Here is a 19298-nt window from a genome sequence, read left to right on the forward strand (position 1 = left end):
CAGAAAATCAAGTGATTCAATAAATCAAACAGAGCTCACCAGTGCTGGGAATAAAAATCATTTTTTAGAGCTAAATGCTAACATTTTAAGGCTGATAGCATCAGCATGTTTAAGTTACACACATTACATCAATGATTCAATCAGAGCTCTATAGGTAACACATAGATACAATTGTTTCTTTATGATTCACTTTATTTTATTTGTGCTTTATTTGACAAGTTACTAAGTGCTTTTCAATCACAGTGTAATAAAATCAGAGAAACACAAGAAAACAACAAGCCAGTTATCATATCTGTTGAAGCTGATTAAGCGTTCACACACAACCTCACTGTCATCACAGTGATGATGTTGTTACCAATGATTAAGTGTTTTATTTAATCAATAAGATAAGATGCACACTGATGTTGGACAGTCAGCAGTAGGATTGATGGACTTTGGTTGCGTGTGCCCAGGTGGAACAGAGAGCAGCAAGGGTCAGGCTGGTGAGTCACCCACTGGCAAAAAAGAACATCCAATAATGTTTTCTTTATCTTGTCCAATCAGGTTCACATTTCAGGAGGGGGTGCATCACCGCAGAGGACTATAAGAGGAGCAACAGTCCTTCAGAAAGGCACCATCCGGTCCAAATTCTCCTGCCGTTCAGGTAAGTGTGACTCTGTTCATCCTATTTTCTCGTGGGCTAAAAAAAACATTGAACGCACTCAGAGAAATCCAAAACTTCTTACTGAATGTAAGACGTTCAACTCTTACCAGAGTTTAGATTTTTAGAACCTTCAAGGTGTCGATGTTTTAAATCAAATCAACATTTTAGTTTTCAATGTTATACTCTCTCATGAAGTTAGAATACAATTTTTGGGGTTAAAGTGATGAAACACTGCCTTTTGCTATTTAAAAGTTGATATTTGAACGTCACTTCATGTGGAGTTTATTGGAGTTTCATTCTGTCTTAATTAAAGTAAAGAATTGTGCCGATAGTTATCACTTAAGCGTTAACTTATTTTAAAACATAATGGTGATAAGTAGTGTTGTCTAAGCTTTCACATAACCAAAAGGAAATAAGTTAAACAAGTTTGAGGTGAATATGAGGTTACAACAAACACACAGCTACTAAGAAATAAAAAGCTGTCAGGGATTCCTAGAAGACCTTTGATCAGTGAGTCATTCATCTGATTGAGAAACAGGGTACTGATAAAAAACCTTACATAAACATCTATATAATGCAAAGTGTGGTGCAGAACATTAATCAATAATGAATCCATTTTCTATTTTGTAGGTCCTGTCCACTCAGCAGCCATGAAATTCCTCATTGCAGTCGTCGCCCTGATTGCCCTGGCACAGGGTATGAACACCACACATGTACTTTAAAATAAGAGAGTGGAAGTGTTTTTTGTTTTTTTTTCCATGTTGAAAATGTAATCTTTTGCTGCTTTTGTAAACCCATAGGAAGCTTTGCTCAAGATGCCTCTGATCTTGAGAGGCTCAGCCAGTACTTCGAGGAGATGAAAACCAAACTCACCACTGACCTGACTGAGATGATCAACAACCAGGACCTGGCAAACCAGGCTCAGTGAGTACAGAGACCATCATCCCCCTCAATGCCTAAACTCAAGGCTTTCAGTCATGACTCATGCTGATGAATAGTTTGTTCTTATTTGAATAAAGAGCTGTAACTTGGACTTCTTATACTAAAGCAATATGATTCATTTTGTAACCTAAGCCAAACGTTAAAACAGTAACTTATACAATTACCATTTAGTAATAATAACCTATCACACAGAAGCTTAAGATTTACTGGGGGCCAATATTTTTCTAAGTTCTTCTAGTTTAATACTTAATTCTGTTGCTCATAATTTAATCACCAAGGTAAAATGTGAAATGCAGGACTTTTATATGTAAATGACTAGAATTAAGAATTGCATGTGAAATAAACTGGAAAAGACCACTCATTTTTTAGTTTTGCAGACAGAGGCTGCACTTTGATAACAACAAGGTCAAAGGATCTCATGTCCACGTTTTATCTTGCCCTACCCCACAGGACCTTCCTTGCTGACAAGAAGACCCAGCTGGAGCCTCTGGCTACTCAGATCCAGGAGCAAATTAAGACCTACGCCACCAACGTCGAGGAGCAGATCAAGCCCCTGGCCACCAACGTGCAGACTCAGGTCCAGCCCATGATCGACAACTTCCAGGCTCAGCTGGAGGCCATCTTCAAGAAGGTCATGGAACAGACCCAGCCCATTGCTAACTAAAGCCTGACGTCCTCACAAAGAGATGCAGAAGTGCCCCAACTCCACCATCTTCTCAGGGCTACTTGCATTTGATGGCTGGCCTCAAAGTGCAGGCAGAAGATCTACAGCCTAAGATGTGTTTCAGTAATTGTTAGCATTGGATTTGGCACTGCTTGTCCACAAGCTCAATAAAAATTTGAAACACAGCTTCAGAGTCGGTTCCATTTCATGCTTTTGTGTGTGCGTGTGTGTAAAATCAGTAGTAATCTTTGATCACTTCATGATTGGAATTGTAAAATATTTTCATTTAGTCATGAGAAACAAATGGAGGCCACACCCATATATAGAGATTTCAACACCAATAGGCTGATAGGCATAATCAAGGTGTGTGTTCAAACATTCAAAATATCCGAAGGTGAGCTATCTCTAACAATCATCTTTCAAAGAGAACACCAGGAAAGGAGCTCTATCTGGACACAGGTTCTTTGTAATCCAGTGGCAGGACATTTCAGAGAAGCTAATCACCCTGTTCCTTCCCTGAGACACATTCAAACCTCCCAGATGAGGAGGTGATGTAAATACCATCTTACTTCAGAGTGTTTACACATTTTTACTCTTCAGACTTTAATGCCTAAAGGCCTTGATCAAGAATATGAAATTAAACATTTCCTCTTCACAATTTTCATTAAGAACGGTTTTAATATTAAAACATTTGGAAAGTATTTTGGATGCTGATGATCGAGGCAACTGACGAGACATGAAGCTGCCTTGTTTGAAATGTTATATTTGAAAGATGATTTTTATAGATGTATTTTACCTTGAGACATCTTGAATGTTTGACCACACTTCCCATCTGGTGTTGAAATACATATACACACACACACATATATATATATATATATATATTCATATTCGAGTGTGGCCGAGCGTCAAAACAAACAAATTTCACACACACAAAAAATAATTTTAAAATTTTTATTCAAGCAAGCAAGGTCAAGGGAAATTCCACAACAGGCCTCTACAGCCCAAACATTCAAACATTTAAAAGGGATAAAATGGAAGAAAGAAAGGAATGCTGTCAGTCTTATTTTTCACAGAATTCTCCTTTAAAACCCTTCATATATTGATCATTTTCTATTGGAACTTTTCTATTTTTTTGTGTATTTTTCTTTTTAACTCAACAAATCAGGCCTGTTCATTTCAGGCCTGACTGGAGACTTGTTTCCATTCGGTTTTTATTATATTATTTAACTTCTTTTTACTTTGTTTTAGGCGTTTTTCACTTTTTCTCATTTAAATTCTTTTGTCCATCGGTGAATCTAGTCTCTCAACGTTCACCACTCCTGTGAATAAAATAAATAAATAAAAAGACGATCAGTGATATGACTTCTTGTCATCTATATTGAAACATTATTTGGAATACATTTTTATTCAACTTGTATTCCCCTTCAACCAAAACAAGAACCAGCTGCTTATAAAGCAGCTCCAAAAGACTATTTGTACCTTGGATTCAGACACTTGGGACACCAGTTGAATTTGTCACAGTCTTCTGGGCAGCCTCTTTGGCCTGGTGTGCCTGAAGGACAGCCACAGCCTCATCCACCTAAAGAAAAGTGTTTAATGCAAGAAACCCCACATCATCATGGTTGAATCATCTAAAAGTGTCCTCTAGATCCACCTAGTTTGTTTCCTACAAATCAGACTGTTGATGGCAGAGGCATAATTCCAAAGACTTATAATGAGAGGAGCACTAGGGCTGAGTGGTGTATACATTTTATCAATAAATCAGGTTAGTAGACAATCAAGATTTTCTCTCCAACTTACTTACCAAAAATTTCCCTTGATCTCTTCAAAGAAAAAGCAAAAAGGGAAGTGTTCACCATTAATGAAATAAAGCACTAACCTTTGAACGGAGAGACTCTGGGGACTCCAGCATGTGAAGCAGCTCTGAGTTGTCAATCTCCAGGAGCATGCCAGTGATCTTCCCTGCCAGGCTGGGGTGCATATTCTGGATCATTGGGAACAAACGCTCACCTACAGGAGACACATACACAGAAAATAAATACAATCCCAAAGAGCAAATAACTGTGACAATACCATACAAATAATAATAATAATAATAAATAATAATAACACATTTTATTTATAAGCGCTTTTAAAAACTCAAAGACACTTTACAATAGTTAAAACATAAAGAACAGCACAGTAAGGACAGACTAACAGACATCAAATAATAATCCTATTAAACGGTATGGTAAGGTTTTGCTTACTTAACAAAAGGTACAGTGAGATGAAAAGGATGAATGTTGAGATCTGTTGCTGACACTTACCCAGCATCTGCTTCTGTTCCTGTGGTGGAGCAGCAGCAAGCATGGAGGCAGTCAGAGGCTCCTGTCCCTGCACATGGACAGCAGGCTGAACAAAAAAGAGAAAGGAAATTAAAAGTGAGACCACATTCTTCTCATAAGGATGGCACAAAAAGGTCTAGGCGAGCAGACAAACAATGATTCCTACCTGCTGCATGTTGACTTGTGGCTGAGAAGTCATGTGCTGGGTTGGGTTGCGGACACCTGCAGCGTACTTGTACTGAGGGACTCCACGCACAGGGGCGGCTGCTGCAGCAGCTGCAGTAGCTGGTCGGGGACCCATCGTCTGAGCTGCTGAAAAAGAAGCCATAAGAGGGACAGAAACATAAAACAAAGACACAAGCAGCAGCTTTAGAGGTGAACTGTATTACTCTTCAGTTTTACAGACTAATAGACAACAGAATGAAGGTGACTGACCGACACGTTGAGTGGACATCATGCGGGGCACCTGAGAGGTAGGTCTCATGGCCCCATAGGTCTGTGGGCGGGGTCCTGAGGGACGCATGGTCCCTGGCATGTTCTGGAAGTCTGCACAAAAACACAGTGTCTTCATAAACAAGCAAAAAATACTGCTTTGGTTGACCTTGTTTTAATGTGTCTCTAAAAACAGTACATGCACACATCGATGGAGTAAAATGTTTGAGATACTCACGTTGAGGCCGGACACCTTGGGTGGCCCAGCGTGGGCTTGGGCGGATCTGGGCCATCTGCCCAGCAGCTGGATAGTAAGCAGCACGGTTCTGGGCCTGAGGTATGGCTGCCATGAAGTATCCAGAGGGTGGGGCTGGTTGGTAGGGGTTGATGACTGGGTTTGGCACTGCACGCACACTGGCCATGCGCTGCATGTACTGGTTGGTGAGGTGGGCTTGTCGCTCCTCTTTGCGCTGGGCCAGGGCAACATACAACGGCTTGGTGGCTACAATGCGCCCGTTCATTTCTGTCACCGCTTTGGTGGCTTCCTCTGGGGACGAGAAGCAGACAAAGCCGAATCCTTTGCTGCGCCCACCCTCCATCATGACCTGGGAGCAAGATGTCAAACTAATTAATAAAACTGGACTCAAAATAGTATAAGCACCAGTAATTGAAAATGGTATCAGAGAAATCTAATATTACCTTGGCACTGGTAATGGTGCCGAATGGCGTGAACTCCTTTCTAAGACGTTCATCATCAATTCCATCGTCAAGGTTCTTCACATACAAGTTGACACCCTGAAAAAAAAAATGTAGAGTTGATTTATGTGTGTCACTATTTTCTAGGCAGGGACAATCCAACCAACATACTGTCAAGAACATCCTTTTATTCTCATTGTGTTGGTTGTGTGTTTTGTTTGTAGTACATATTTATCCCCTCAATCCACAGTGAGGTAAAGTGGGGCCCATGAACTACAGACACTGTGGCAGCTGTTTTGGCCAGTGCGACCTACCAATGACGGGGCACTGAATTTGACAAAGCTGCAGTTTTTCCAATATGCGTGTCTAGACAATAAGACAAAGGCTAAGAGACTGTGGCATATTCTTTGAATTTGCAGTACAAGAAGAAAAAGGACCTGGTAGCGAGTCATGCGGTCTTGTTTCATTTGCTCAAACTTGCGCTTAAGTTCCGTCTGGCGCTCCACCTTCTTCTGGGCTCGGCCAACGTAGATCAGCTTGCCGTTCATCTCCTTCCCGTTCATCTCGTCCACTGCCTGTCGCAAAAAGAGAAAACTATGTCAACAACAGAAAGGATTCATCTTTAGAAAAGTCCCATGAAAATTGTTGGTTGAACTCTCACCTTCTGGGCATCCTCGTGCCTCTCAAAGCTGACAAACCCAAAGCCTCTAGATTTTCCATTGTCATCTGTCATTACACGAATACTCATGGCGTGTCCTAAGAAGCAGAGAAATTACCTTTAGTGATGATATTCTGTCCCATATTTAACTGTAGAAGATAAAAAAACAACACTGTACAAGTATTCAGAGAGGCAGACCAGGTACTGACTGACCATATTTATTGAAGATTTCCCTCAGCTTTTCATCATCCATGTCCTCTCCAAAGTTTTTAACATAGACATTTGTGAACTCCTTGGCTCGGGCACCCAGCTCAGCCTCGCGCTCTTTGCGAGATTTGAAGCGGCCAACAAATCTATGTTGAAATTGACATTCAATAGTTTTTTATTAGACACTGGCAGGGCCGTCTCCTTTAGCCAGCAACGTTTGAAAATGCTCGAGCATTACTGAAAAACTACAATCAGACCAAGTGCGAAATTAATCATTTCCCACCATTTCACACATTAGTATCCAAATCAAAATAACTTCAAACTAGTCAAAACATTCACTTACACTTTCCTGTCATTGAGAAGCATGCCATTCATTTTCTCAATGGCTCGTTCGGCGGCCTCCTGAGTCTCAAAATGCACAAAGCCGTAGCCTTTAGAGCCATTTTCATCACAGACCACCTTCGAGAGGGAAAACACATGCTCATGTAAGGCCAGCCACACACACACACACATACACACCTGCAGTAAGAGTTTATTTAATGTCTGTTAAGAGCACTTTTGAATTTCATGTCCTCTTCTTAAATTACTTTCTATTGTGACTCGTCTTGCTTTAGGAAATAAGCAAAGTTCAGAAATTATTTCTACTGCGTGAATGTTAAAACACTGCACCCCTCTTATGTCTTTTAATTATTGTCATTATTATAGTCATTAATTATTTGGTTGTTAGTTACACAACACACTCGGGCAAATTATACCTCTCACAATGCTATGTGACTCCAACAACAGCTGGCTAACCCTCAGCTGGAAGCAAAGTGAGCTACTACTAGTCTTTTACCTTACAGGACAGGATGTTTCCAAAAGCAGAGAAGGTGTCATACAGAGCCTTGTTGTCAATGGACTTGTCAAGATTCTTGATAAAGATGTTTCCCACTCCACTTTTCCTCAGTGATGGATCACGCTGCGACCACATGATGCGCACAGGCCGCCCCTTGATCACATCGAAGTTCATGGTGTCCAGTGCTCGCTCGGCTGTAGGGAGAAACAGCACACGAAAGAGGAGCTGAATTATAAAGGGAATTAGATTTTCAAATTATGTAGCACTTGTTAAGGGCGAGGCTGTTAAACTGGGGGGGTGTCATACTTTCCACTGAATATGATACTAAGTCATATTCAGAGGAAAAGATGGTCCATACTCCATGTTGTCATGCTGGTAGACATAGTCAGAGATCAGTAAGTCATCAAAATCTGCAGAACATACTTTTTTCCAATGATTTTGTTTGTAGTACATATTTATCCCCAGCATCCATGGTAAAGACATATGGGGCCCATGAACTACAGAGTCATTGTTGCAGCCATTTTGGCCAGTGCAACCTATTTAAGAGGGAGCACTGAATTTGACAAAGCTGCTATCTTTCAATATGTTCGAACAGAAAAAAAATGCAGTTAAGGTAATAACTTTAATTGAAGCTTGCAGTTAATGCTTTCATGCTGGTTAAAAATATTTAAAAAAAACATTTTTAATAGTTTGAGATATTTTAGATAATTGAAGAAATGTAGTCTTTAACTGACATCTGTTGATAATGCATCAGGAAAACAACAGAGGTGGGGTATGTATTGTTTTGTTAACTTTATGTCGGATTGACTTACTTTAAATAACTTGAATATGATTCTTAAAATGAAACTACCACAGAATATTGATAATGATACTGGAAAAAATGACATGCAACAGGATAGAGAATTTGTATCTATACAGCCCACCCAATATTAAAACTAGTGCAAAATACCTCAACAACAAGACCTCCTTATCTTTTATCATTAGAATCCAGACTAAGTGGTGGGTTGTAGTGTTTGGGCGGGGGGGGGGGGGGGGGGGGGGTTGTCTTCAAAAGCAGGAAAGATTACATTTCTAACCCAACATTTGAGAAATTTACATAGACTTGTTTATAAATCAATAAAAACGGTTCAGCAAACATTCTGATAAGATTTAATTCGACTGTTACGTCTGGCATCTCTGGGTACTCTGGGTGTTGTCCTGACAGAACAAGATAAAAAAAACACACATTCATGAGAGCAACCCATCCGGGCACTTTGCCCAAACGATGCCGACCCAGCCCCTTTCTGGGTGTAGATGGCAGCTAGCTAGCGGACCACTGTTAGATTACAGTACTGGGGGGGGGGGGGGGGGGCTGGGTGTGCAGACGTGGTGGTTCCTGCTACGCCACTGCAGGGTGGTTCAACTGAGGAGACCCTACCACTAATATGTCGGCCGCAGTCACATGGTAGAGTGCTGTCACTTGTCCAGAACTGTCATTTAAAACCACACATGACTTTATAAGTCACATTACTCTGTTTACTGATGAATAAACACATACCGTCCGCTGGTTGTTGAAAGTTGACATAGGCGTATCCAAGAGAGCGCCGGGTGATCATGTCCCTGCACACTCGTATCGACAGGATGGCTCCGGCTGGGCTGAATTTCTCGTAAAGCATGGCCTCAGTCACATCTTGATGCAGATCCCCGACGTAAAGGGAGGCCATGGGGTAACTGGGAGCACTGGGGTTCATTCTCGTTGGCTGTGGTGACTCGTAAATACTCGGACAAAGCTTCAATTTGAAACGGGGAAAAAGTTTGCGGCGACAGAATGTGTGCTGCCGTTAACGTTTGTAACGTCGCTTCAGAATGCTGATGGATCCCGTAGCAACCGTCACCAAGTGAAACCCCTAAAATTAATGTTTTCAACTGACACGTTTCAAATGGGGTTAAAACAGATGTTAAAATCAGATGCAGATGTTAAAATAAAAACTGTTCGTCGCTTCGGAACCAGAAACACGTCGGCTGAATTTCGATATATAACGTTTTGCTGCACTTTCTTGTACGTTACCGTCCAGTCCTCGAATGCCTGCTCCAGCTTCACCGACTTTGTTACTTAAAGAAAAAAAATGATTTTTTGGTATTTTATGTTTTGAATTTTTTTTTGTTTTTTTATTTTTTTTTATAATGTGTGCCGAGCGAGCTCAGGAGCACACACGCACTCACACAGCACTAACAGCCGGGGTTGAGGGGAGGGTACCGCCGGGAAGTTGTTTGATATATACCATCGAGCGCGTCATAGAAATTGACCAATCAGCTTCTAGTACAGTTGAAAAAAACTCCACAATGGGGCGTTGACAACTACTGTACGCATGATGATGAAATCATGCACAACCTTATTGTTAAAGGCTCAAATGGTCGTTTATATTGACTATAATGCACAGTAATTTAGTTCTACCTTATGGAGAATATAGAACTTTCTCTTGATAGCAGTTTTTATGCCAGTGCTGGAAATAATGCAGTATTGGGATTGTCATGGGCTGGTCATGCCCCAGGTATGACATTTAATCAGACTATGTATTTAACGGTAACATTTATTATCATGTGATGCCAATATTTTATTCAGCACATGTAGTATGTGGGATTGCCTCTTGACCCCTTAACATTTAACATACAGTTTTTGACTACAAGTGTGGCTATTATCTTTCACCCTTTAATCATCTGCTCTCAAAGAAAAAGACAGAGCCAGATCACTCAAACAATTGGCCTTTGTTTTTTCAGGGCCTTGTTCAAGCCGAAATTGAAATTGCTCTTGAGTGTCAATGATTACTTACCACCTGACACAGGACTCACTACTGCATGGTTAGCAGCTGTGTGCTTATAGTATGTGGGCTATGATTAGTAAGGGTTTTGATATTCAACAACACAATGTAAAAGGTTTTGTTGCTTCTTGACATCTCTCATGAGAGAGAGACTTTATATTGAGTAAATATTTGATCAGACCAGTGGGATTAATCATTTCTAGGTTGTTGTGGGGCGGTTTTCGACAGTTTAGCCTTTTTTAGTAGGCCATTTTCTGAGACTCATCCCCCCCATTAAACTTAACCATCTGCAGAGGGCAGCGTTGTCACTGAAATACTGCATTAATGTAAAACCATAACTCTGCAGCCTTTTCCCACGGTGTATTTCCTCTAACACGAGGTATTTAAATATTTATTTCCTTGCTATAAATAGAGCGAATTAGATACTTTTAACAATAATGTAAGTGATATTTAAGCTAATCTGTTCAGCTGCAATAAGTCTAAAAGTGTACAAAAATATAATTCAGTAGACACCTTCTTCAAGACAGGAACCGAAGAAAATACAGAAGCACAATGACTTAACGCAAATTTAATAAAGGTGCAAAGGACTAACTTTTCAACACCAAAGTCTAAATATGTGTATGCTTATTATGTTTCTACAAATAACATATCATATATACATATTTAAAATATTTGTTCTCAATTGAGGTGGAAACTACATTTGAAATAGAGGTTGAGCTGTGGTCTAAAATGGAGTTTTGTCAAATGCATGTGCTTTGTTAAAGAGAGATGGCCAAATGTAAACTCCATTCTAAGGCTGAAGATTGCCCTAACAGCTTTTTAGAAGTAGGAACATCTATTTTAATGTATTTGTACTGATAAAGTGTGAACATGTCATTCTACATGTACATAGAAGAAACAAAAAGATTTAGCACAGAACACTTACTTTTTTAATGTTTTAATTCCACTTACATGAAAGCACATAACCAAATAACATACTCAGAGTGTAACTTGCAAATCCTGAATCCTGCGTCCCATCTTTTTAAAACCAAGATACTGTAATAAGAAGAAACCAACACTACTTTGTAACTACTAAATGGTCAATACGTAGCTTTCTACCATGTTACTTTTAATAATCAGTATGTATTTAGCATTGTTTTAGTTAGGTATTCTCTCACAATGTCCTTTCAAGAAAGGTAAATGTTACTGTAAATCACCTGGTCAAAGCTAAACGCTACGCGGAGGAAAACAAACAGCCAGTTTCAAAGAACAGCTAACCCTCATACCATACTACTGAGAACCACATACATTCCAGGAGTCAAATAAAGAGTCAAAGGGAATAAAATACACAAAAAGAAAATACAAAACACCTGAATAGAAAAGAGTAGAAAGCCACATACAAGTGCATATGGCCAAAGTATCCTCTGCACTGCCGAAAAAGATAAAAATATCAAAAGTTACAGTATCAAGCCAGTTTGTCAAGTTGTTCTCTTTGTCTCAGGCTTTCTTTACCTTGTCTTGTCTTACTGAAAATTGCAGGAAATGATACAGTCTACATGTTTCACTGGGAGTGTAAAGATGTCAGTACGATGGAATGTAATCCTCTCAACCAAAGTTTAAACCACAGTTTTCACAAGTGGCCATTCACACAGAAAACCTTTCCTCAGCCTGAATGCACATTTGAAACCGATGAGCCATGACATGTACCATCCATAAAAACACTACCTGCTAAATCAGACACTTACAGGGTGGGATGGATACAAGCAATATAATAATAGATCTAAGGGAAATTCTGCAATCTACGTGATCACTGCCATAGTCAGATTAGACCTAAAATTTAGAAAAAAGATTGTAAATCTTGAGTTCAAGTAAAGTCATATAAATTATCATAGTTACAGTCAATTAAAGTTGTGTTTTTTTTTTTCCTGAAACAGCAGTACTTTGCTAGAGTGAATAAGGTCATAGAGCATGGTGCGGATTTAGATCTAAAGGAGGGATATTATCTGAACTAGACCATGGACAAAAATTAAATTAAAATAAACATCCATTGGTTCACAAAATGAGTAATGCTCCAAAACAAAAAGATCTATTCCATTCTTTTTTTTGTGGAGGTGCTCATACAATTAACAAACACACACACACTTCTATGTATCTGCACACACACAAACTGTACTTTACACATTGTGAGTGGAGTGTAAACATACATATCTGTGCATGTATGAGCAAACACATCCACACACACACAACTTAGGCTGGTGAGAGGTAAAAAATGTGTGTTTCTGGTTTTAAATTTCCCCCGATGTTCAGTTTTTCTCAGCCGCCGGCTCCGTTTCCTCTTGCTCACCCTCGCCATCACCCTGGGTGTCAGACGTCCAGAGCTGTGGCAAAAGCAGGGAAACCAGGATTAGTGCATACTTTGCATATCAGATATTAAGTCAAGGTTTGACAAGTTATGGGACATCTATGGAAGCCTATTTTTTTCCCCATTAAAAATACAAAAAACTTTATCATGACATTGCCCAAGTCATGATGTTTTAAGTCCAAATTTAAACTTTCAATCTTAAACATTTGATACCTCTAAATTTGTACTTAAAAAAAAGCTCATCATCATGAAAATCATTTGGAAATAAGGCTGTTAGCCCCTTTTATATGAGAGATAGGCTTCCAAAAGAACCCAACACAACCACCACAGAGCAAAGAGACGACAGAACGTGACACGGTCCAAGATGAAACACTCACTGTCAGATTGTCACGGAGCAGCTGCATGATCAAGGTGCTGTCTTTGTAGGAGTCGCTGCTGAGGTTATCCAGCTCCGCAATGGCATCATCAAAGGCCTGGAGGAGACAGAGACAGCTGTCAATGTTAAAAGAAAAAAAAAAAAAGGAACTGTGCAAAAAGCAAATTCCAACATGAGATGGATTGAAATAGACACAGGCCGAGAAAAAAACACAAAAAATGAAGAAAAATACACCCAGTAAGCAGCCCGTGTACAGAATTATACTACCACACAAAGTGAGCAGCAGAAATGTTTGATGGACACACCGTGGTTAATATCAACCCTTTTAATGGCACTGTACATCACTGGAAAGAAATGTACAACCCTATGTGCATATTGTGTATATAGAAGCCTGTCACCTTTGTAAATACACATGCCTTTACAAGACAATCTTTAACAGGTCATGTCAATACTAACAGTCCTTAAGATTTATGTGTTACAGTTGAACAGACACAACAGCAACTCAAGGAATGTTAACAATTTTGGAGCACCAAGGCTTTCAAAAAAAGTTCATGAATGTGTGAAAAAGCAGAAGTATAGAGTATGGTGTTTCTTGGTGCTTTTATATATGCGCTTTGACAACAAGTAAAGTATACTATTAAGCTTTCTTTTGAGACAAACACTTTGATATCACCTTATGCAAGTATAAAGGAGTTTTTCCAAAGCTGGTTTGTTAAGCTGAGCTTAATGGCCGCAAATGATAACACAGTTAACAAGCTGTGGAAAAGACCTTTAGAAATCATCTTGTGACAATTCCCTGTTTGAATGAGAACAAGAGCCAGGATGAACCTCTGCTTTTAAGAGAACTGATGTGTTACACTTGCCAGCCTGACGCCACCCTCTTGTCCTAGTTTTCACCTAAATCAGGACATTTTAATAAGAACACCAATCAGGGATGTGAGAAGAGGAAGGGTGTTACCCTTTTGGCCAGTTCGCAGGCTTTCTCAGGAGAGTTGACGATCTCATAAAAGAAGACAGAGAAGTTAAGAGCCAGGCCTAGGCGGATGGGATGTGTAGGCTGCATATCACCTTCAGCAGTTTTTAATGCTTCATCGTAGGCATCTTGTGAGCACTTGATGACGCCTACAGACAGGATAGACAAATCACAAAGTTAATATTCTTCTGCTTTTACAGTCACAAACATTTTTGCCCACTATTAACAAAAGGATGCAAAAACAGAGATACTCATACTATAAAGACATAACACCTGAGCCCTGCTCCTTCTCCAACTCTCTCGAGGGACTGCAGTTAATATTTGTCCTGATTATGAAATCATGTGATGATTCTTTTTTTTAAATTATTTGTTCAAGTCTGGAAAAGGATGATTCATGATTTCCTTCAACCCTCAGGTTTCCTTGAATAGTTTGTTTCATTATATTCAATTCACAAAATCTTACGACCAATTAATTAAAAATAAAATGTCAGAAAATGATGACAAATGATAATCAGTGTTTTCCAAAGACCAAAGGACTTATTTTTCCAGTTTACTATCACAGGGGGTGAAGATACCAAAAAACATTCACATTTTGGAAATCTACAATCAAATTTGTTGCAATCAGGAAATTTGTTTTTTAAATGACTTATTAGAGACAACTCAACAATTCGTCACTGCAGCTCTAGAAAAATGAAAAAGAACTCATTTCGATGTCATTTTGAATGTTTTGAAACAAAAATCTACCATTTAGGAGGTAACTATTTGTCATCAAAAATGCATGTTAAGGGTGCCGCAGTCTCCAAAGATACTTCATAAACACCTGCCCTTGTTGCCATGGCAACAAATTCATCTACCAGTGGTAAAAATCTAAGGTCTGCTCTACTTACTCTGCCTTTCATCGCCACAGGCTACCTCAGCCAGGTAGCGGTAGTAGTCTCCCTTCATCTTCAGGTAGAAGACTTTGCTGTCAGATATTTTCGCACCACAGATCAGATGATTGTCCAGCAGCCCCTGCAAATGATAATGTCCAAAACATGTGTTGAAATGTGAAGAGTGCAACACACAATGTAAATAGCAACTGTAAGGTGTAAGTTAACGAGACAACACTATGATAAAGAGGATGCTACAAAACAGTCAACATATTTGTTTGCTTTAAAGGATTAACCCGTTGCCACTGCTGTGGGTGGCTCATATCCTCCATTCCTTCAACCTTAACACCAGTGCTGTTCATCGCGTAGGTCTTCATTATGGTTCAGAGACAGGTTTTCTAGTTTCATCTCGTATCTGTTGATTTTTATGCTGCTCTTTCTGCCTCTATTGAAACTAAAGCTTTAATGTTAATGAGGATTTTGTCTGATTAAATACATTTTTGATTCTTAATTTCGGTATCAACAGATTATAACAAGGAAGGAGACAACATCTCGACCACAGCATGCAATGTATCAAGTAATTCTTGTGACTGGCAGAGGTTTTATCTTTTTGGAATTATAGAAAAGGACTGTCTCTTCATTTACAAACAGAAAAGTCAGAACAAAAATTAAAAACAAATACAAAAGCATGTCCTCTTCACTATGAGCAGGTTAAATTTGAGTTATGTTTGTGATAAGAGATCAACTGACAAAATAACAATGCCTACTGATCGATCGATTGTCATGATAAGAGAGCTGTGTGAAATTACCATCTTGAAAGTATGACTTTTTTTACGCAAAATACTTTATTCATGAAAGATATTATTATATCAATTTAATGCTGGCATCAAGTACACATTCTGTAACTACTGATTCAGAGAAAAGGCTTTTTTAACAAAGCCTATTCTCTATACTTGGACAAACTCTGATCTGTTTTCATGACTAAACATTAGGGAAAATGTTGGCAATGTGAGAGTTGCATCAAAAGAAGTTAAAAAAAACCCACTGGTATCGTCTTTTTTTAAAATCTGCCAGTTTGTCTTGCATATGTCACTAAAGCAGTGTTCATTTAAATCTAGATTATGTGTTTAACTAGTCCTACGTCATCATTTTCCAATATAGTTTTATCTGAGTTTGTAAAATATTACAATCTGCTGATAGCAGACTTTTACATGATGGTAATTGGTCATATGTTGGGACCACCATCCCTCTTATGTGTTAACATGTTCATAGAAACTTTGGGTTGAGTAATCAGGTTGATAACTTACTTCGTGTGACCACATAGTGAGATCATTTATGACAGGGATGGTACCAGATTACTGAAAGATACCCTAAATATGTTGACTCACTTCGTAGTATAGAACCTGTGGATATTTCCACAAAGATAAACTGTGAACCACAGCAGTAGTAATTTAAAGCCCTTGATTGTTTTTTTTACATGAAGCAACTTCTTAGCATTGTGTTGGTAGCTTGTCATGATTCTATGATGGTTTTTATGTAAACCAGATCATGGCTCAGTGCCCAATAAAAACTTTCCCTCGAGGACAGAGGAGTTAACCCTCTTTTAACTGGTTTGTAATAAATGAATAAAAGTAAGTCAACACTTGTGGGGATTATCATGCAGCCCTACAAGAAGCATTGGTGACATAGACAATCAAGTTAAAATTGCCTTAACAATGGGATAGGATAAATGACAAATGGGATGACAAATTGGTCAACACAAATATTTAATTTGATCACCAATCAAAAAAGATCACATCCCTTTTTAACAGTTGACCCAAAATCTTCAACAGAAACAAATGACAACCATAGCTTCTGTCCATTAATCTCAAATTTGGCTTTCATTCCCTCAAATTCCTAACCCATATTCAACCTCCTTCTGTGCTTCTTACCAGGACTTCGAGGCAGATGTCCTTCAGCTCCTTCTCAACCTTTTCCCTGTACTCCTTGGCCAACTTTAGCTTCTTCTCGTCGTCAGTCGTTGTCTTCTGCTCTATGCTGGAGATCACCCTCCAGGAGGACCTCCTAGCCCCCACCACGTTCTTGTAGGCAACAGAGAGCAGGTTGCGCTCTTCGTTGCTGAGCTCCGAACCCAGCTCTGTGACACACTTCATGTTTGCAGCCATGTCATCGTAGCGCTCAGCCTGCTCGGCCAGTTTGGCTTTCTGTACCTGCTCCTCCTTGTCTGCCATGGCTCCTGTGTGGGCTGAGGGAAGGAAGGAGAGGGAGTTAGGAGGGACAAAAGAAAAGAGAGGTCGGATTAGGAGGAAAGAGGAGAGCGCATTGGGGGAGGGCAGAATCCAGATGAGAAAGAGAGGAGTAGCATGATGATGGGATGAGGACCCTCCCCTCTCTCTCTCTCTCTTCACGTTTCTCCTCACTTAGGTCATTTAACCTGATTGAAGGAAGATAGTCGTACATGTTAACGCCTTGTCATTCAGTCCTTCCTCCTCAACTTCCTGTCTAACCTGATTTCTCAGAACAACCTGGTATCTGGTATGCAAGTAAATGCACATTTGAATTAAAGAAAAATATTGAAGACCCTAAAATAGTTAAGAATATTAGATTCAAAAAGAAGACGGTGTTAAACAAATTGGATATTTTCACTAAAATCACATTAGTTAGCGCATATTCATCCCTTTATTTTGTGCTGAAATCTCATCAGAGGTTCACTTTCTCTTTTTTGTAATACTGAATGCATCTTGGGTGTGTCCAAAAGCTTTGTGTTTTTTGGATTTCAACCAGCTTGGCTCATCGGGACTCACAGACTGGCACAGACTTGATTTATACTGGTGACTAAATTTACTTGGAAAGCAAGACATAAGCACTACAACAAGAGAAAGTGGTATACAGAAGGCTTGACTCAAAATAGTTTATGCAGACCTATTCACATTAAGCTGAAAGACAGATATTTATATAATAGCATGTCAAATGTTGTAATTTCAACATTTTTTGTGGCTGTCTAATTGAAAGGCCACCAAACCGACAACAGAAAGTATTGAGAGGCTGCAAGTAACCCTTTACATATCCCATCCAATAATTATAGTTTGCTTCACTGACTAAATCAACTTGTCCATTGCAATAAGCAGTAGATGTTTTTCTAGAATAATTGTTTGGGTAATGAAATGTAGAATGTAATATAAAGAGGTTTTCAAGTATCAGAATACTGCCCAAGGCACAAGGTGACCCATAGAGGGTGCTGTATTGGGCTGCAACTAACGATTTCTTTCATATTAAATTAGCTTGCAAAGCCTTTTTCAATTAATCAATATATCAGTTATTTTTTTAAAATAAGCAATAAAATATGAATAACTACCAAAATATCAGTTTTCGAATTGTTTTCGTGTATCCATTGCTTTTGCAGGGAAACAGTAAAATAATAATATAATAACCTAATAATTTCTGCAGCATGTTACATAATCTAAAAAACATCGAAATAATCGCTGTAAATCACCTTTAATGTAAGTCTAATTTGTTTCAGAGAATGCTTTTAGAATAATACAGGTGAACCAAAATGGCCGTAATCTATCACGTCTAATTTTGGTCTTATTCTCATTTTAACTCAGTATATAAATATATATATATATATATATAAATAAAACATCATCTGAAAATGACTGCTTACCAGCTGCCTTGTTCAATGAAGTAGTAACGTTACCAAGCCTATGAGACCAGCATTTCTAAAATCCCACGACCAGTGAGTCAGATTTGCCAGCACGCAGACACCTGCACCCTTCTGAGGAATGTTGGCCACCCAGTTTCACGTCACACAGACATGCACGCGCACGCACACACCTGCCCACTGGGCTCCTACTGTATTCGGGAGGGGTTCAAATCCTCAAAGAACAGTCTACTACGTCAAATGGCTTTTTTATTTTTATTACATAATGAGGAAAAACGTTAAATATAGCTGAAGATGGCGGATAAAAACCCCGTAATGGTGTCACCGAATCACATCAACTACAATGAAAGGAGCCCAGCTTGGTTTGTTTCATAGTGAACGCCCTTTTTCGTTTTCCGGAACACAGACCCAAAATGTTGGTTTTTTTGAGCATCAAGAACACATTTAAGGTTCTTCCATCCATAGAAAATACTGTGTATAACCGAATGCTGCATTCTAAACAGAGCCAGTGAAGGAAATAGATAAAGTACACCATTGCTTCCCATTCAGTAAGAGCCGAACAATGACTGAGCAGCGGCGCATCACTGGTTTCCTCTTACGGTCACAGTAACAACGATTCATGCGGGATTAAACGGGTTCCCTCAACACAAGACGGCATTTCAACGGTTTCCCGTCGAAAATAGCATCGATTATGAGCGATAAGTAAGTTTGTACTAACCTGTGAGTGTCTTTAGACGATGCTGTTCCTGACTCCCGGCCGCACAGCTGATGATCTCTCCCGCTCATCCACGGGGTTTCCCTCCAATCAAAGACACAGCAGCAGGGTCGCACCGGGACGAATGACGTCAGACTTGGGTTGCTAGGGCAACCATCTTT

The 19298-nt window shown here is 39.3% G+C and overlaps 3 protein-coding genes and 2 non-coding genes across 7 annotated transcripts; 1 reads left to right on the forward strand and 4 right to left on the reverse strand.

Moving 5' to 3' along the window:
- Nucleotides 1–551: 551 nt before the first annotated feature.
- On the forward strand, nt 552–2434 carry LOC109984497 (type-4 ice-structuring protein LS-12). Its single transcript, XM_020634679.3, has 4 exons — nt 552–643; nt 1274–1339; nt 1444–1567; nt 2036–2434. Exons 2-4 carry the CDS (start codon nt 1294–1296, stop codon nt 2247–2249), a joined length of 384 nt encoding a protein of 127 aa, XP_020490335.1. The 5' UTR covers nt 552–643; nt 1274–1293; the 3' UTR covers nt 2250–2434.
- Nucleotides 2435–3189: 755 nt separating this feature from the next.
- Nucleotides 3190–9637, reverse strand: LOC109984495 (polyadenylate-binding protein 1A). 2 transcript variants are annotated; one of them, XM_020634677.3, is made up of 14 exons: nt 8942–9637; nt 7405–7598; nt 6913–7028; nt 6576–6715; nt 6366–6460; nt 6142–6279; nt 5708–5803; nt 5247–5613; nt 5012–5122; nt 4743–4888; nt 4559–4643; nt 4132–4262; nt 3732–3831; nt 3190–3571 (listed from the first exon to the last, which is right to left on the reverse strand). In XM_020634677.3, the coding sequence occupies exons 1-13, from the start codon at nt 9132–9134 to the stop codon at nt 3739–3741; spliced, it is 1905 nt and encodes a 634-aa protein (XP_020490333.1). In that variant the 5' UTR covers nt 9135–9637; the 3' UTR covers nt 3190–3571; nt 3732–3738. The 2 variants fall into 2 exon arrangements, with proteins under 2 accessions (XP_020490333.1, XP_020490334.1); XM_020634678.2 differs by having other exon boundaries at nt 4743–4885; nt 8942–9636.
- LOC114920346 (small nucleolar RNA SNORA5) lies at nt 5917–6051 on the reverse strand. Its single transcript, XR_003808668.1, has one exon. It is a non-coding gene; the product is annotated as a small nucleolar RNA SNORA5 (small nucleolar RNA).
- Nucleotides 7841–7977, reverse strand: LOC114920345 (small nucleolar RNA SNORA5). The gene has a single exon (XR_003808667.1). It is a non-coding gene; the product is annotated as a small nucleolar RNA SNORA5 (small nucleolar RNA).
- A 1486-nt stretch (nt 9638–11123) lies between the features above and the next one.
- On the reverse strand, nt 11124–19298 carry LOC109984500 (14-3-3 protein beta/alpha). 2 transcript variants are annotated; one of them, XM_020634683.3, is made up of 6 exons: nt 19141–19298; nt 16693–17006; nt 14780–14903; nt 13878–14041; nt 12921–13016; nt 11124–12559 (listed from the first exon to the last, which is right to left on the reverse strand). In XM_020634683.3, exons 2-6 carry the CDS (start codon nt 16990–16992, stop codon nt 12485–12487), a joined length of 759 nt encoding a protein of 252 aa, XP_020490339.1. In that variant the 5' UTR covers nt 16993–17006; nt 19141–19298; the 3' UTR covers nt 11124–12484. The 2 variants fall into 2 exon arrangements, with proteins under 2 accessions (XP_020490339.1, XP_020490340.1); XM_020634684.3 differs by lacking the exon at nt 19141–19298 and adding an exon at nt 18426–18578.

This window comes from Labrus bergylta, chromosome 19, assembly GCF_963930695.1.
Source record: "Labrus bergylta chromosome 19, fLabBer1.1, whole genome shotgun sequence".
NCBI lineage: Eukaryota > Metazoa > Chordata > Actinopteri > Labriformes > Labridae > Labrus > Labrus bergylta.

What these genes read in the sequence shown, in the direction of transcription:
- LOC109984497 (XM_020634679.3), top strand. Translation starts at nt 1,294, where the DNA reads ATGAAATTCCTCATTGCAGTCGTCGCCCTGATTGCCCTGGCACAGG. An exon ending in CCTGATTGCCCTGGCACAGG is followed by an intron (nt 1,340 to 1,443) that starts GTATGAACACCA and finishes GTAAACCCATAG; the next exon opens with GAAGCTTTGCTCAAGATGCC. An exon ending in GACCTGGCAAACCAGGCTCA is followed by an intron (nt 1,568 to 2,035) that starts GTGAGTACAGAG and finishes CCTACCCCACAG; the next exon opens with GACCTTCCTTGCTGACAAGA.
- LOC109984495 (XM_020634677.3), bottom strand. Translation starts at nt 9,134, where the DNA reads ATGAACCCCAGTGCTCCCAGTTACCCCATGGCCTCCCTTTACGTCGGG. An exon ending in CTTTCAACAACCAGCGGACG is followed by an intron (nt 7,599 to 8,941) that starts GTATGTGTTTAT and finishes TTCTCCCTACAG; the next exon opens with CCGAGCGAGCACTGGACACC. An exon ending in GGCACGAGGATGCCCAGAAG is followed by an intron (nt 6,280 to 6,365) that starts GTGAGAGTTCAA and finishes TTTTTGCGACAG; the next exon opens with GCAGTGGACGAGATGAACGG.
- LOC109984500 (XM_020634683.3), bottom strand. Translation starts at nt 16,992, where the DNA reads ATGGCAGACAAGGAGGAGCAGGTACAGAAAGCCAAACTGGCCGAGCAG. An exon ending in ACATCTGCCTCGAAGTCCTG is followed by an intron (nt 14,904 to 16,692) that starts GTAAGAAGCACA and finishes TATCATTTGCAG; the next exon opens with GGGCTGCTGGACAATCATCT. An exon ending in TGCTCCGTGACAATCTGACA is followed by an intron (nt 12,560 to 12,920) that starts GTGAGTGTTTCA and finishes CTTTTGCCACAG; the next exon opens with CTCTGGACGTCTGACACCCA.